Source organism: Caenorhabditis briggsae (assembly GCF_000004555.2).
Source record: "Caenorhabditis briggsae complete genome, chrX, whole genome shotgun sequence".
NCBI classification, from domain to species: Eukaryota; Metazoa; Nematoda; class Chromadorea; order Rhabditida; family Rhabditidae; genus Caenorhabditis; species Caenorhabditis briggsae.
This window is the reverse complement of record NC_013491.2, coordinates 5,629,606-5,647,437: the sequence shown is the minus strand read 5'-3', so window position 1 is coordinate 5,647,437 and position 17,832 is coordinate 5,629,606. Positions and strand designations below refer to the sequence as shown.

The 17,832-nt window shown below is 37.4% G+C and overlaps 4 protein-coding genes and 2 non-coding genes across 6 annotated transcripts; 4 read left to right on the top strand and 2 right to left on the bottom strand.

The window, feature by feature from the left end:
* Positions 1-2,744: 2,744 nt before the first annotated feature.
* Positions 2,745-3,441, top strand: CBG27545 (the record flags this gene model as incomplete). The annotated part of the gene is made up of 4 exons (XM_045239190.1): positions 2,745-2,858; positions 2,902-3,015; positions 3,066-3,179; positions 3,238-3,441. The coding sequence occupies 4 exons, from the start codon at positions 2,745-2,747 to the stop codon at positions 3,439-3,441; spliced, it is 546 nt and encodes a 181-aa protein (XP_045099995.1).
* A 3,466-nt stretch (positions 3,442-6,907) lies between these two features.
* CBG27544 lies at positions 6,908-8,115 on the top strand (the record flags this gene model as incomplete). The annotated part of the gene is made up of 3 exons (XM_045239189.1): positions 6,908-7,024; positions 7,073-7,186; positions 8,017-8,115. 3 exons carry the CDS (start codon positions 6,908-6,910, stop codon positions 8,113-8,115), a joined length of 330 nt encoding a protein of 109 aa, XP_045099994.1.
* Positions 8,116-8,269: 154 nt separating this feature from the next.
* On the bottom strand, positions 8,270-9,680 carry CBG17441 (the record flags this gene model as incomplete). The annotated part of the gene is made up of 4 exons (XM_002643985.1): positions 8,270-8,380; positions 9,272-9,403; positions 9,448-9,522; positions 9,564-9,680. The coding sequence occupies 4 exons, from the start codon at positions 9,678-9,680 to the stop codon at positions 8,270-8,272; spliced, it is 435 nt and encodes a 144-aa protein (XP_002644031.1).
* Positions 9,681-13,365: 3,685 nt separating this feature from the next.
* On the top strand, positions 13,366-13,447 carry CBG28752. The gene has a single exon. It is a non-coding gene (tRNA).
* A 1,652-nt stretch (positions 13,448-15,099) lies between these two features.
* Positions 15,100-15,181, top strand: CBG28861. Its single transcript has one exon. It is a non-coding gene (tRNA).
* Positions 15,182-17,105: 1,924 nt separating this feature from the next.
* CBG17438 lies at positions 17,106-17,766 on the bottom strand (the record flags this gene model as incomplete). The annotated part of the gene is made up of 3 exons (XM_002643984.1): positions 17,106-17,207; positions 17,499-17,615; positions 17,662-17,766. 3 exons carry the CDS (start codon positions 17,764-17,766, stop codon positions 17,106-17,108), a joined length of 324 nt encoding a protein of 107 aa, XP_002644030.1.
* Positions 17,767-17,832: the final 66 nt, after the last annotated feature.

Below are 17,832 nucleotides of genomic sequence, written 5' to 3'. Positions count from 1 at the left end.
GAACCGGCCCGGTCCGTTACAAGTATGGTTTTTTAGAGGAAAATCCCAATAAACTTTTAATAAAATATGCAGAACCTCATGAAAATTTGAAAAAACTGAAAATTTGCGAAATATCGAAATCCTGTGTTTCAAACTCTTGGTCTAAAAAAAGTTCTATTCATTTTTGCAATTCTCGCTGAAACTGCTATTTTTAAGGATATGAGACATATTTTTCAATTTTTCAAATTTTCATATTGATCAATTGTAAAACCTCTATTACAAGGGCCCTCTAGGAGTATTTTGGAAAAGTGCCCTTCTAATACAGGCTTTGCACTACATTTTTTTTCTGCCCATCTTTCTGATTTCTCTAGCTTGGATTATAATGTAGCCTTCAGTAATTCATCTGTATCCTTCTCTCTAGTCTCTCCTCTCTCGCCTCGCTCCCTCCATCTCCACTATGACGTGGCACTTATAAAAATTGGTTCTCATTCAAATTGATGACCTCACATGCCCTCCGAGCAATTACTCATCCCAATAACTCACTCTCCTTTTTTTCTGTTCCTTCACCATTCCCCTCTACTACATTTCCATAATAAAAACTACATTTTTGATTTTTGATCTCTGCCAAGAACATCCATTCAAATTTTTTGCCCTCTTGCTTCTCTTGTTTTTGTCAGGAAACGTCTCTAGAAAGCAAACAGAGGAGGAAGCGATGAGGGATGGGGGTACCGGACTGTTACAGGGAGGCGTTGAGGGGGGATGCACGTTGGCATTCGTTTCATTCGTCCCTCCCGTTCACACTGTCCCCCTCTCTGGTTCCCATTCGCTTTTTTGTCGTTTTTCTTCATATTCAAAATTTTTGTATATTGTCTTTCCCTTTCTACTCTCATACCTTCTTCTCTTTCAAAAATGACGTAGGGTGTTCGTTGTTAGTTTGATGGTAGGAAATTGATTTTCTAAGTTTTATCCCCCAATAAACTTTTTGCTCTGATCAAGACAGTCAACAATAAGGCTCTAGATTTTCGGTTAAAGCACACCTTCGATTGGTAGGATTTAGCGGACTGGCGGCCCTATAAGCTTCTACCGGGCTGAGTTTCTTTCCGGAAGAACGGAGAGTTTGATCCAAGGCAACCGATTTCGTGCCGGGGCTGATTCTAATACAATTGGCTCCGGAAAATTTCGGATTTCGAACCATCAGCTGGGAAGACTGGCAAGTCTAAAACTCATGTTGATCTCACATTTCTAGGCATTTATAGAATTTTTTGGAAAATTTAGGATTCTGCAGCAGAATGCTAGATCCCTCTCCCCTTGGCATTTTATTTTCACTTTTGGCCCCGAAAACAAAATCTTCTGCCTATTTTGGATTGTTGTTGACCATGACCATCACCCTGTTCATATTTGGCCCAGAATTTAAATAACAAAGTAGGCAATAGATATATTACTTCAATAAGTGATTACCGATAAAGCTAGACAAGGGGAGATAAAGTGCCGGAAATAAGTCTAAAATATGAAAATTGTCTAGAAAAAGAGACAGGAAATGAAAGAACACGCATAGACCGGTGATCAGTTGAACAAGCAGAATTTACGAACTCCGCTCAGCAAGATATCTAGCTCAAAAGTCTCTTTTTAGATTATAAGACATGCTTCGGCTGTTACGAGTTTAAAATTCTTGAATTTCTCTGAAATTTCTTTTATGTTAGCTGTGGAAGAGAAAATCTGGTGGTCGCGGCCGAGCTACCGTAGTCAGCAAACACCTATTTAGTTTCCCACTTTTTTCGCTTGGTTTGCTTCTGTTTCCCGGTGAATTTTTCAGATTTGAAAACAGTTTTTTCTCTAATCTGTTTGGAGGTTTTTCAACACAAAAAATGTCAAACTTTGAAAAACTTCGCCAACAAGCTCAAACTTCGCCAACAAGCTCTTCTTTTCCACAACTTTACTTTTATACACGCATGATACCGTATTTCCTCTAATTGACCCCCACTCAAACTGTCAACTTTGAACTCAATTATTGGCTTGGTGCTAAATTTCACTTCGAGATTCTCTCGCCGTGCCATAGTGTAGGAATTTGTCTTTCAATGAAAATGTTCTTGAAACTTCAATTCCCTATTCTGATCTATCATTTCGGACAGTTCTTCACTTTCTCTCTCCTTCCATTTTTAACTTTGGAGGTCTGTCTGATGATAAGTATCTCTCATCATTTTTCAGTTATCTTTTTCTTCTTTATATCACTTTTTTCTTCTTCTTCTTCTTCTTGAAAAACCCCCAAGACGACTTCTTGCGTTCGGTCATTCTTTATGCGCTCTAAATAATGAGATGGTTAGTTATGCGTGTGCACTCTGGAGCCTTTAGCTTCGTTCTCCCGATTAGTGTTAGCTCGTATTTTTCACATTTTCCCTCTCTCTCTCTCTCTCTCTCTCTCTCTCTCTCTCTCTCACTCTCTCTCTCTCTCTCTCTCTCTCTCTCTCTCTCTCTCTCTCTCTCTCTCGGATTCCATCAAATCACCCCTACCTCTCTCCTGTTCCGATACCATTGTCTTCAATAGAAAGAAGAAGAAGGAGAAGAAGCAAACAGACGAAAAATGAGGAAAAAGTAGAAGAAGGGCAAGAAGAAGAACACAAGCACACACAGACAGAACAAAAAAACACACACCACTTCTATCTCTCCTCACTCTCCCCCATTTCTCTCTTCTCTGTATTCCTCGACAGTGACCTCTCCTCCCATGCATTTCTTGCTCTTTCTAACTGATAATCCTGATTACAGAAAACATGGAAGCCGTGGTTTGTCGTAGCCTTATGGAGAAAGTAGCTGAGCAGGAGAGCTGGGATGACGAGCCAATGGATGATCTTCAGGACGACTATGAGGATCCGTTCGATGAGAAGGTAGGATTTCGTCTTAAAATGTAACCAGATTTGTGTATTTCAGAAACTGGACCCAGATTTGAAAGAGTATGTCAAGAAGGAGAAAAGCATCGCGTTCGAGAGCTTCAAAACTGCGAAGGAGGGCGTCATTGCTTCGATGAACGAATTTGTGGAGCTGGTGGGTATTCGAAAATTTACGTTCATTTTGAAACAAGGAAAAATTTTCAGCTCTTCCACCACAACAATACCACGTACAACTTCGAAAAGCTGAGCGACACTTATGAGGACTTGTTGAAGCAATCGAGATACGTCAGTATGAAGTCCGCCGTCGATAAGATCAAGGTAGAGAAACGCCTGACTTGCTCATACTATCCAGCTCATATGATCATACTTTTTTCAGAAGCTCAACGTGAGCCTCATGATGCTCGACAATGCCATCAAGAGATCGATGCACGAGTTCAAAGAGCTTCTCGCCAATAGAGCGATCGAGGAGGATAGGGACAGAGATAGCGATGAGGAGAAGGAGGAGGAAGAGGAGGACGAGGAGGAAGAGGAGGACGAGGATGCTGAGGAGGATGGAGGAACTGTCGAGAATTCGGAATAGCCATTTTGTACTTAAAGGGGGTCTCCACCAAAAATTTTTTTTGCATTATAATGTTTGAAAAGTTGTCTGTTTCCCAATATTATAGCGAAAAAATTCGAAAAAAACCGAATTCCCTGAAAAAGGCCGGTTGAAGGGAAACATTTTCAAAAAAAGTGAGAAAATGGACGAGGATTTGAATTCCCGCGCAGTGAGAAACCTAGGCCACGGCGCCTGACAGCCGTTTGTTCGAGTGGCCGACAGTGGTTTTTTACGTTTGTTACCTGCCGGACATGAAAACCGAAAAAAATCCGGAAAAATTTCCATGTAAGAAAGGATTTTTTTTTTGAATTTTTTCGCAATAATATCAGGAAAATACACATTTTTTGAAACATTTTAATGCAATAAAAATTTTTGGTAAGAGTCCCTTTTACGACTAACACGGGAAGCCTCCCAAGTGTTACGCGGGGATTCAGATAAAACCTATGCTAAATAGTAGTACACCGGCTATCTCGAACAACCACAAAATTATAGCGGCCCATATGAAGGTATGTTCAGATGGCGAGCCATTTTATGATTTTTTGCGAGTTTGGAGTCGTAACCTTTCGAGAGACCATAACCTTGTGAATTTTTGTGGTCCAAACTTTTTTTTATTCAAAAGGCGATAAACAGACAAGTATTAATGTTAACTGCACCCATGCTTCATCTTCAAAAGTGAAACAAGGAAAATGGAAAGTATCCAAATTTCGAGTACCAACGAATTCAAAAAGTGCCAATTTTTGAAAAAAAAGTACTCGGGGGATCATGTCTATCAGATTTCTCAGGGCAAGTAAGGGAAATATCCGTGTTCTAATATGGGTCTATCCTTTGAGATACGAGACTCATTTCAATTTTTTACCAAAAATATTCAAAATTCATGTATACATGAAATTTTTCGAAAAAAATTTTTTTTCAAAAATTAGAAGAAGGAAATGAAAGTGAAAAAAGACAACAAAATACAATTTAGAATCCCATAAGGAAAACATTCCAAGACTAAAAAATTTTTCAAAAAATTTCATGTATCACTTTTGAAGATGAAGCATGGGTGCAGTTAACATTTATACTTGTCTGTTTATCGCCTTTTGAATAAAAAAAGTTTGGACCTCTACCACAAAAATTCACAAGGTTATGGACTCTCGAAAGGTACCGACTCCAAACTCGCGAAAAATCATAAAACGGCTCGCCATCTTAACATACCTTCATATGGACCGCTATAATTTTGTGTTTGTTCTAGATAGTGTACTACTATTTAGCATAGGTTTCATCTGAATCCCGGCGTAACACTTGGTTTGTCTGTTCTTTCGGTGCAATCTCACTTCGCCCCCATTCGTGTTTCTCCCCGCTGACCACCGGTCTAGCATTGAATTGCCTCTCTTTCTTATAAGCCTGTGTGTTTTAAAAGTGATCCGGAAATCGGAATTGAATGTGAATCCTTTTCTTTTTGTCGTGATAATTCGTAATCTTTTGTAATAAATATTAATAAGGCGTTTTCATTCTTTATTTGTGAGTTGAAAAATTTTCAGAAAAATCGATACCGTAATTTCTCTAACAAAAGCCCACCCCTGACCGCTTTTTGATACCTTTCACAGAAATCCAGATAATTGAGCTCAAAATTGACGGTTCGAATGCGCTTCTGTTAGAGAAAATACGGTATTCAATTTTCAAGCAAGAAAGTTTGTCACGGTTTTTGAGCGAGAGTATGCATTTTGACGTGACGGTGTACGGTGATCGGTGTTTACACAACCCGTGGCTGTCCTGACGGCTTCATATGACATCACCAACGCTACCGTAGCTCATCTGGTTACAACTTTAAAAGGGTTGGAGCTTTCAAATTTGGCAGGGATTTTTGAAACTGAATCCGAATTTCAAAGTTTCCAAAAGACCAGTTTAGGACTGAAATTCTGAAAATATTTTTTTTTTGTAATAATTTTTCCGAAAAAAAAATTCGGAATTTTTCGTAAGAGATTGTCGGATTAGGGTATGTCAAAGGTGCACAAATAAATCTTCCTGTCAATTTTCCCATATTTTTGATGTTGGGAAAATGGAATTTCTACTTCAACTTTTGAATTTAAAAACATTTCTAAAATCTCGGAATTCTGAAAATTTCAAAATCATAATATTCTGAAATTTTTGACATTCCGATATTTTCGAGAAGCCATTCCGAACATCCACAAATGTGGTTTTCTTGCTTATCAAGCCCCTTGGGAAGTTGAGCACCGCTCCCTTTGGCATCATTTTAGCAGCAATTTTCTAGCGGCTTTCACAGTAGTCATGCAATTCTCACGGTTTTTTAAACCTAGTTATTTCTTGAGTTTTTTTTGGAAACCATCTGAAAGTTTCTAGAAGAATCTACCTCTGTCGACTTTTCTCTACTTTTCTTTTTTTTTCTTCTTTGCCGAAGTTCCACAGTAACCCTCGAGTTCAATTCAATATTAACCCTTGAGTCCGATTGTACAGTACCCCATGTCCTGCTGTAATCATGTACAGCATGAGTCATATACTGCTTCCATTCCTTGTCCTTGCATGTCCTACAGTAAACTGTGACCCCAAGTGTTATTCTCATTATGACGTTTGTTTTGACGAGCCAGAACGTTTTTTTTTCTATGATTCATATTTTTTCCAGTATGCATGGTAATTTTTTTCTTTCCCTCCTCTCTCCTCTCCCCATTTTTTGCCCTTGTTTCTGAACACACACACAATAAAGACCCCTCCTTTTCAAACCTAGTTATTTCCTGAGTTTTTTTTTGGAAACCATCTGAAAGTTTCTAGAAGAATCTACCTCTGTCGACTTTTCTCTACTTTTCTTTTTTTTTCTTCTTTGCCGAAGTTCCACAGCAACCCTCGAATTCAATTCAATATTAACCCTCGAGTCCGATTGTACAGTACCCCATGTCCTGCTGTAATCATGTACAGCATGAGTCATATACTGCTTCCATTCCTTGTCCTTGCATGTCCTACAGTAAACTGTGACCCCAAGTGTTATTCTCATTATGACGTCTGTTTTGACGACCCAGAACGTTTTTTTTTCTTTGATTCATATTTTTTCCAGTATGCATGGTAATTTTTTTCTTTCCCTCCTCTCTCCTCTCCCCATTTTTTGTCCTTGCTTCTGAACACACGCACAATAAAGACCCCTCCGTTCGTTTTTCTTCTTTCTTTTCTTTTTCTTTTCTTCTTTTTTTGCACTTTTTCTTTTTTACCTCGTGGCTCTCTTTTGGAGGAAGATACTAGGATGAGAATTTTGGAGAGAGAGAGAGAGAGAAACAAAGAAGTAAGATCGGTGGCTTCATGAGAATATGACCATAAAAGCGAATATAGGTTATTTGGAAAACTTTGATTTCCAAAAAAAGTATTTCTTACCTATTTCCCTATTTCAGTTACTTATTTCAACGGAATCAAAAACTCGTTCCCATTCCGAAAATAATAAAAAATCGATAAATTTTTTAAGAAAATGTCCCACGAACCATCCATCCGCAACTTTGTCGCCCGCGAGCTGGAGCTGTCCAAGCTGATTTGTCAGCAGAAGAAAAGACAGATGACCTACGTCTACTACTCCATCAGGCTCAAGGTTAGTTTGGCTACAGTAATCTATAACTGCATAAAGAAACGTTTTCAGGCCAGAGAGATTTTCGCTCGCGATGTTGTCGAGAAGATGGACGAGGAGTTCCACCAGCACAACACCATGTTCGAGTTGACTGTGGCTGAGGAGGATGACCTGGTCGAGTACAAGGTAATATTGAGATTTTTGGCTATTTATCAGGAATGTTCGGAAGGGAATTTAGGATTTCGAAATTCCGGAATTTCGAAATTTTGGAAATTGGAATATTCCAAAGGTTTGAAAACCCAAATATTCCTGAAAAACAAAAATATTGAAAATCGAAAAATTCCCAAAAATTTGAAATTCCGAAATTTTTAAATTTAAAATTTTAAAGTTTCAAAAAGCAAGATTTCCAAAATTCCGGAATTTTCTAAAAATCAAAATTTTCTGAATATTCCGAAATCTAAAAAATCGGAACAATCCAAAAACTGTAATTTTGAAAATTGAAACATTCTGAAAACTCTGAAGTAATAAAATTTTGAAAACCTGAATATTCCGAAATTTCGCAAATCGAGATTTTTCGAAATTCAAAATTTTCGAAACTCGGTTTTTTCGACAGGCTGAACAATACGAAAAAATGTTGTTCTGAACGTCTCTGCTATTTTTGTCGGGCTGAAAATGGCATATACCGTATTTCCTCTAATAGAAGCCCACTCTAATTGAAGCCCACTTCTAAAAGAAGCCCACCCTGGCTGTGTATATATTTTTCTTCTTGGTTATTGCAAAAATGTTATTTTTTTGTTGATTTTCTGGTAGTTTCCGTTCATTTTTGTCGTTTTAGAATATTCCTGCTTTGCTCAAAATCGACAAATCTCTAGTGGGGGCAGCAAATATGGTATCTTAGGTTTTTAAATATTTTTTCCAAAATTTTTGGTTTTTTACCTAACATATTTGAAATGACTGATAACACATGTTTCTGGCATATCCAAACTCATTTTTCGGAAGCAATTATTTATTTTCAGCGCTTGACGGTTTGTATGACGCTCTTCACCGACTACATGATAATATTGGCGTTTATAATACATGTCGACGCTTTCTTTACAACTTTTCTTGGCCTCTAGAAAATCAAAGATTTTTGATTTTTATTTTTGATTCATCCATATTTCTTCGAGAGAGAGAGAGAGAGAGAGAGAGAGAGAGAGAGAGAGAGAGGGACAGAGAAAGAGAGAGAGAGGGACAGAGAAAGAGAGAAAGGGCCAAGAACAGTTATGATAATTATGCATTCTCTGCATCGGCTTGTTGATCGAAGTAATCGAGAAGGTTGTATTCGAAAGTGCGGAAGTTTGAGATGATCTCGAGTGTGTCGTCGAGATAGCGGAGGTATCTCTGAAAATTTTGAAGTACTTTGAGGATTTAAAGAGCAGGTGAGCAGCCTAGCAGCTTAGCAGACTAAGAAACAAAGGGCCTAGCAGCCTAACAGCGTTGCATCCTGAAAATTGAAATATTCCGAAATTTCCGTAATTCGGAAATTTTAAGAATCTAGATACTCCGAAGTTCTGAAATTCCGAAATTCTAAAAATCGGAATTTTCCCGGATTCTGAAATACTAATAATCCGAAAATTGGAGTATTCTGAAAAATTCAGAATTCCGAAACTCCTAATAAAACATTTTGAATATCGGAGTCAGAGATGAGCGGAATTCCTTATTCCTTGCTCCTAAATTTTTATTTTTATTCCTTCTTCCTCCTTCCTTATTCCTGATTTTTTAAATCATTTTTCCGAAGAATTTGAACAATTTTTAGTTTGAAATTTTTTCAAATTTTAATATTATTTAAGCCTAAGATACTAGTTAAAATGTCGTTTGATTTCCTTTCTTTCTACATTCTCTTTCTAGATGTTTTTCAAAAAATAGTCGATAATATTTCGATTTTTTTCAAATTTTGTTCCTTATTCCTTATTCCGTCTTCCTTCTTCCGAATGTTTTTTTCGTTCCTTATTCCTTATTCCTTCTTCAGGATTTTTAAAATTTCAATTCCGCTCATCTCTGATCGGAGTATCCCAAATTTTTTGAAAAGCGGGATATTTCGAGGTTCTGAAATTCAAAAATTGTGAAAATCGGAATATTCCTAAATTTTCGAAATTCTAAAAGTCAACACATTCCGAATAATTCGAAAAATCCGAAATTACAAGCCTAGCTGTCATAACTAATAGTTGCTTTTACGTTTTTAGGGGTATATGAACCAGAATCCGTTTCATCTCTAAAAGTCATTCAACTAACCCGAAGTCTTCTCAACGAGTACGCGCGGATGTCCGTTGTCTGTCTGATACGACATATCCGTGTGGTCCGGATGCTGACTGACGCGGCAGCTTGATGAGCCAGAAAGAGAATTCCTCGTGGAAGAACATTTCTCTGAAAATTTGAAAGTTCGAATTCTTGACCATTTTTCAACTTACTCTGTACTCGAACAGTTGGAGGCGGCGAGTCGCGTGAGATGGAGCGAGAAGAAGACTAAGATAGTCCTCGGCATCCTAAAAAACCGTATTTTGGTTCAAAATTCAAATTGACATACAATGATGACTGTCATCAACTCATCTCTCTCGGATAGAACTGGACGAGATGCAACTGGAGCTTCAGCGTTCTGAGATTGAGCAGCAGCTCCGGTTGATTCGTTGTTGATTGCAGCCATTTCTCAGAAGAAGCTGAAATTATTTTTAGAGGTTCGGGGGACAAAGGAATACAAGAAAAGAGAAAAATAGAGAAGGGGAGATGTAATATAGCCTTTCTTGATAGCCACTTTTCGAGACAAGCGACTCTAGACAAGATATTCAAAATACTATGGGCATAAAAACGGAGGAAATGGCGTTTTTAGTGTGTTAGATTACTTGGGTAAAAGGCCTCGAGTTGATTACTTTTTTATAATATCGATATAAACTACTCTTTATTAAAGGTGGGGCACATGAAAAATAATGTTCCCGAAATTCCGTTTAAATATGCCCCCTCGCGGAGTTGAACTTGCGAGGGCGAGGAGTGAGGGTGCGGCGCCGCTACCGACTGAGCTACGCGGGCGAAAAGAGAGCGCGCCCCAGGTGGTAAACATAAATTTAGGGACTACCGCTGTACGCAGAGTGACATTAAACGTTGTACACCGTCACGGTAGTATGCATACCCTGTCTCCAAAAATCCTCCGAAAAACCTCCTGTCTCCCTCACCTTTAAAAAGACTAGTTAGTCAAGGGGGGAAATGACGAAGAATGGCAATATTTTCCTCAAATCTAACTAAAACCAGTGGGTGGAGTAGGATGGGTGGGATTCAATTTCTTTGGGATGGAAAATGTATTTCAATTGTGGTTTGGCAGAAATTTTATTGCAGGAGATTACAAGGGATTCAAGATTTTTTCCGGGTTTACGGTGGTTGAGGATTTTGTAAAATTCGGATCAGAGGCGGAAATATGAACGGATTTTTTCAGATGAAAAAAAAGTTTACGATTTTACAGGATACTAAATTACAGTAACAGTCATATAATATACAAATACATAATTTCCGTTGGTTTTTTTTATCATTTTCAGAAATGGAAGGTGTAAAACACACCTAATAATGAAAAAATTCGCATTCAAAGATTTTCTAAAAATTTCTAGCCTTTCAGATATTTGCAGATTTCTGGAAAACACCTCTTTTTGACCCGCTTCTTTGATGAAAATGTGAAAAATTGTGTCTTTCAAAAATCGGCAAATAGCAGAAAAACTATGAATTTCCCAAAAATTCTGTAGATGCCAACTTTTCAATCTAGGTCTGTTTGACACACTCCAAAAATTTCAAAGTTGTCGAAAACTTGACAACCGAGCTCTAGGCGTCTGAAAATGACAGAAATTAAACTGAAAATTTATTTTCGTAAATCTTAATGACCGGTACTGTAAAGATCTGGAAAAATTATAAAATATTTTATTTGAAGTCTACAAAAAACACTCAAATGTGTAGAAATTAAAAAAAGAGAACTCTTCGAAAAACCGTTCCTTTGAAATAAATGGCAAAAAAATCGATTCGAAATTTCGGGATAAAATACCAGCTTTTTTAAAAATAAACCTTCTACTCTGTAAAATTCAGATTGGTAGATACAGCGGTAGATAGAAAAAATGCCAAAAAGAAAGAACCAAGTTCACCTCTAACGGGAACAAGTTCTAGCGTGAATTTTGAAGGAACAATGGGAAAAAAGAGAGACAGTATGTCGGCAGGGTCTTTTATAGGATAGTAGTTTTTATTCGAACTTTTTTTCTGTTTGAAATAGTTTACTGCCCTGAGATAGTATCTTTCATTGACCCAATTTTTTTTACGAAGGTCAGTTTGACTTTAAATATGACAAAAAAGAGGAATGTTATCACTCGATTAGGCACTTCTATCTTCAATTTCCAATTCCTTGACATTCAAAAAAAAATGATTTTAAAGGAGGGCAGACAACAAAAATTTCGGGGAAAATTTCAGGGAATGTGTATTTTGCCGTCGCGGTGTTCGCACCTAAAGCACGCAATCCCACGCGCAAACATTTTTATTTTTTTATTTCCCGACTTTATTTTTTTCAATTTTTAACGACTTCAAACATTAAAAAAGCTCTTTTTTCTTATTTATTATAAAACCCATATAAAAGTGAATTTTTCATGTAAATTTAAAGTTCTATCGACCGATTATTTTGCCAGTCGCCGGTGTTTTTTATAGGCATGCGAAAAAAACTATTTTCTCTTCGATAACCGTTTCTTCACTGTTCCTATTTATCTCATTACTTCTCGTTATTACTCTAGGAATAAAAACTGTTTTATGACTAGGGTTTTCAGAGACGTCTCCATTTTTACTGCTTCCTTCACCTTCCGACGACCAGCCCTGCACGAGGATTGTTTTAATTATGTGGTTTTTTTTTTCAATTGTCTCTTTCTAAAAATTAATTGTAGTTTTTTTCATAATTTATTTGTTAACATAATAAAACGAGTTTCTTCATTTTCAACTGATTTTGGTACCTCGGAGCGAGGCCTCGGCGGCACGCTGGTAGCCCTTCAGAAATTCCGAGTTCAAAAAGTTCAATCCGAAGGAAACAAGAGAAGAAAAAAGTAAAAACACCAGCAGGGATTGAATCTCTGACCTCCTGATACTAGCCTGGAGCGTACCCACTATACTACGCGTGTAAGAGGCGACCATCGCGTTTTTCACATTATGAAGCGACGCCGCAGCAGCAAGCTAGTGAAGAAATTAGGGTGACAAAAAAGAGCATTTTTTCGTCCTTGAAGTGTTTTTTTCAGGTTTTTAAGTACATAGCTATATTTATACTTCAGAGTTATATCTTTTGAGTAAAAATGAAATTTTTGAAATTTTTGATGTCTACCCTCCTTTAAAAAAAACGAGAAAAAAATGAGAACAGGGAATGATCCTGTCTGGTAAAACACCTGTTTTTTAGGAGTTCCATTTTTTCATCTGTTCTAGAAGATTTCAGAAAGGTTCTAAAAATTCTGAAACTTCAATTATCAGTGCTCTTTTCAGTTACGCCTAACATAATTGAGAAATGCATTAGGCATATGGAAATGAGACACGGAGATAGCTCAAAAACAGAATCTTCCTGCCATAGCAACCAATGATATGTATTCTTCTTCGCAGAGAAAGTAAAAGTGAATTTTTTGGAAACAATTTTTACCAATTCGAATATAAAATTCTGAAAAACTAAGTAATATAGACAATTTCAGTATTAAATAGAGCACAAATTGAGATATTTTCAGAATATATGTGTTCATACCGTTGTCCGTGTAATGGAACCCAAAATTTGAAAAAAAAATAAATTTTCTGCTTCTCCTAATTTATAGGGTTTTGAAACTTTTTTGTTTTTGAAACCTTTTTTTCCCTGAAAAAAACTTTTTGACATTTTTAAGTGTCCAAGACACGTAACAGCCGCTGTAGTTGAATTTTTTGAATGTTCAGATTTGTTTGGGTATCTGTTCTATCCCTTTTGAGTCACGCTACAGGTAGGTCACAAATAAACTGGCAAAGGAGCGTGACTTCTACCGCAAAAATACATTGAAGTTCATCATTTTTGTAAGAAACGATCATTGACAATGTGTATATGCCAAAAAAGTTTACTTAAAACTGATTTGAACGTTCTAATATACTGCCAAATATGACTCAGCCTGTTAATATCCGAATCGCTTGAAAAAATTTCAAAATATTTTCCAATTTATGTACATTTTACAATTTACTACCGCTCTGAACATTTGTCTCTTTTTTTCCTTTTCCTTCATATTTTCTTCTCTGCGCCCTGGATTACATGAAGCAGTGTGACGCCTGCGCCTCCCAGAAAACACTCCGTGTTCTATTCGTGTATGCACGACTGAATATATTGCGGTGAGATGGCCGAGTGGTCTAAGGCGCTGGTTTTAGGCACCAGTCCCTCCGGGGGCGTGGGTTCGAACCCCACTCTCATCAACTCCTTTTTGCCTTTTTTTAATTTTTAGTCATACTGTAGATCCTGTAATATTAAGACATAATTATAATATAAGGATTTAATTGCCATTTTGACGAGTTCATAATTGTTCTTGGACAAAATATGAAGAAAAAACTGATGAAGTGATTTTGATTTTAAGCCGAATTTTTGGTCAGTTGATATGTTCAATTGAAATGGACATCTTCACAAGACAAGAGGATACTTGATGAAAACGTACAGGAGCTATTATTACAAACTTAAGATGTGCTTAAGTTTCTCCAAAATTAAAAAAAAACGCACCGAAAAAATTAGTTTCCCAATCTTTTAAAATCATTTTGATCTGTTTCTATTCAGTATAAAATCCCAACTCTTCAGTATAAAATCCCAAACATTCAGTATAAAATCCCAACAAGGAACAAAAATATGGGCTCTCAAATTGTTTTCAGTACTAAATTTTGATCAAAAACGTGCATTTTTCGAGCTTTAAAACTCTTTTGCCAGGATTTTTTTCAAGCGGGAAACTTTTTTTTTGATCATTTCTCTAACATCTGAAATATTTTTTGTACAATTTCAAAAAAAAATTTTTTTCGATTTTTTTTTTGAAAAAAAATCATCATGGGGTACCCCACACTTTAAAAGTGATTTTTTGAGAAATTTTTTTGAAAGTGCAAAAAAGTCTTTCAAACATTCAGAAGTGATAGAAACATCATTTTCACAGAATTTGGCAGCTTGATTTCGTCTGTGAGCCCTGATAATTCTCAAAATCTGATAATTGCAAGAAATTTGAAAAACTGTAACTTCTCAAATATTGCTCAAAATCGCACGGAATACACAGAAATATGTAAAGATCATTTGGGTGATAGATTTGGTGATGTTCCACTCAAAAAAAAGCAAGACGGAGCAATTCCGAGACTCGAAAGTTTTTCTTTTGGGCGATAAGACAAGTCGAAAAAAACAATATTTCAAAATTTCTTTAAAATTTCAAACACCTTCTTTTTCACTTTGAAAACGTCGGGAATTCATGAAATAAGTATAATATGTTATTCAGGGGACCAAAATGGATATCGAAAATTCGTCTCAAAAAAAAACAAAAAAAAGATTTACCACAGTGGGGTTCGAACCACCATAGTCACTCTTAATGAGTCTCCCTCTTACCGCAACACCACACAGCCGATATTTTCCTTTGGCGCGGAGAGGGGCGTAGTGGAGTGAGGGAGAGGGCGAAATCGACCAAAAATTTTCAGATGAAGATTTTCAGCTTGTTGATGATACTATGACCTAGATTTTTTTGTCATCGTTTTGCGGATATCTCAAACTATCAGTACTGAAACTTTCAGAAAATTCTCAACGCCCCTCTGAAAACACTTCCCTTGTAAGACCCAATATTCTTTTAATTAATTAGCACCCGGTTTTTCTTGAAAAAGTCAAAATACTTATACTCGCGAAATTCAATTCCATCGGATTATTTTTTCTAAACGAGTAAATTTTTGTTTGTTGGTGTGTGTGTGTGTTTGTGTTTCGAAACGAGGCGTTCGCGTGTCCCTCTCCCGCATTCCTCTTTGTTTGTGTGTCACAACTCATTTGCAGTTGTTTTTTTCTTGCCGCTCGCGTTTTCCCCTGTATGTGAACCGAGTCGACTGCTGCTGTTAAATGCGGTGAGATGGCCGAGTGGTCTAAGGCGCTGGTTTTAGGCACCAGTCCCTCCGGGGGCGTGGGTTCGAACCCCACTCTCATCAACTTCTTTTTGCGTTTTTAGTTGAATTATTAGATACAATAAAGCCTGTAAAAAGGCATATAATAGTTTTTTTTCGACTTTAATCGAATTTTAGGAATTTGAAAAGCTTACGGAAATAACTAAAAACTAAACAATCAGAATGAAAATTCTTCTTCTAGAAAATACTGAAAACTATTAGGTTGGCGGGAAAGTCTTTGTCACTTTTTCAATAGTTTATTTCTCAAAGAAAAAATAACCGATAATTAATTATATTGTCCATCATTATCAACAACATGTCTCCAACGTTCCCTCAATTTATGGATTCCATTGCGGTAGAATCCAGCCGGGCGTGAGGCAAAGTATTGTTTGAGTGCCGCTTCGACCGCTCCACGGGAATTGAAGCTTCTTCCTTCGAAGGCACGTGTCATATCGCCAAATAACCAATAGTCGGAAGGAGCAAGATCAGGAGAATACGGGGGGTGAGGGAGAACATTCCATCCATATCCCATCAGCTCCTGCTTCACTTGTTTCGAAACATGTGGGCGAGCGTTATCATGTTGATAGTACACTTTCTTGTCTTTCAGGGCCGAACGGTCGACTGCTTTCTTGAGGTTTCGTAGTTGAGTAGTGTAGAGGTCTCCAGTTATTGTTTTGCCCTCGGGCAGAAGTTCCCAGTAGATGGGGCCGTCCACTCCCCACCACACAGAGAGCATAACTTTTTTCGGATGAAGGTCGGGTTTTGGGACATCCTGTGGGCTCTCTCCTTCTCCAACCCACTGGGATTTCCTGTGGTGATTATCGTAGAAGACCCACTTCTCATCTCCGGTTATTAGCCGGTCCAGCCATCGATCGCCCGCGTGGAGAGTGAGAAGAGTAATCGAATCGTCGACTCGGCGGTCAAGGTTGGCTTGAGTCAGGTGATGAGGTATGAATCGACCAAAAAGTTTTCTCATTCCAAGAGACTTCAAACCTTCAAGGACTGTGCTATGGTGAACTCCGAATGTGACAGCTAGTTCACGGCTAGATTGAAATGGATCCGATTGCAATGCGTGCTTCAGCTTGTCCAAATCCAACTCACGGGGTCTCCCAGAGCGATCCTTTTCATCGAGCGAGAAGTCATCTTTTTCGAAACGATGGAACCAATTGCGAATAGTATTGTAGTGAGGGGCATGTGTGTTGTACACATTCTTCAAGAAAGTTTCCGAATCCTTCATCGTGGTGTGAGATAGGAAGAGGTAAATCAAAACATGTCTGATGTGAATAGCAGTGGGAACAAACATATCGTTTCAATTACAGATGAGGAGCAGGGAAGGAGATGGGGACTTGTTTATATGGAAGGTTCTTATCACCTTGTTATTCACTAGAGTCGATATCATACACAGCCTCCATATACGAGAACAGTGATTAAACAAACAGAGTGACAAAGACTTTCCCGCCAACCTAATAGAAAATGTTGAATTTCTGAAATTATTATTCCGTATTTTATTATTTTATTCAAAATTGTCAATACTGTAATTTAGATCTATTTTATTATTTTTTTTATTTTTTTGTTTTATTTTTATTTTATTTTTATTTTTTCAAGTCCCCACCCCTTGAAATTTTCAGTTTCCGCACGGGTAAGAACCACTTTCTTCATCACCTTCGAATCTAGACACTTATACCTTTTCATCAATTTGCCCCTAAAAATACTCAGCCTAAATCCCCCATGTGCAACTCATTCCATTCTTTTGGAACATTGACGTCAATCGCCAAAACTGGGCAAAAGAGCTGAAAAACAAGTTCCAAGCATTCTTCATTGCACTAAGAAGTAAGATTAGGAGGAGAGCGAGATTTTGTTTTTTAGGTAAAGAGATCAAAGATGAGATTTCGAAAAATTAGTAGGAAAAGAAAAAAAGATCATAGAAAATATCAAAAGCTGGAAATAGAGGTGGGTAGCTTGCAATTATTCAATCGGCAACATAGAATCCACGACGTTCGTGTTGTTCACGGACCAGTGGAGTGATGTAGGTGATTTTGTGAGTCAGATCGCGAGCGTGATCGAGATGGCTCTATAAAATATGGAAGTTTAAATTTCCAAATTACTTGGAATTTGAGACTACCGTATTGGCAATAATAGAACCCATCCAAACCGGATATTTGGAGCTCAATTATCTCGGTTCTGATGAGAGTTATCAGAAATATGTCAACTGTTAAAATATTGGCAATATTATGATAAATAATTTATCAGTTGACAAATTTTTGATTTTTTTTTTAATGAACCGAGGTAATTTAGCTCAAAGTGAACAATTTGGGTGAGCTCCTATTAGAAAAAATAGGTTGTATCTACTCTAAATTCTCACCAAGATGTCAATGACATATCCAGTGTTGCACTCCATTGTAATCACATTGGTGATATGAATGATATCCTCTCGGATGATCTCCACCATACTAGCGACAGAGATAGATGGTCGAGAAGTCTGGAATTAGTCAGATAATTAGGGAAATCTAATTTTTGGGTCTTACCGCGACACGAGAAAATCTAGCAAACGCATCATTGAGTGCGTCCAAAGTAGGGTTGACTTGTAGCAGGACGTGATGAAGAATGTTTCGGCGTTCCTCGTCGTCCATCTAGCCAAAATAAAATGCTGAAATGGAAGGGAAAACCCAAAAGAAATGAGTTCGACAGAAAACCTT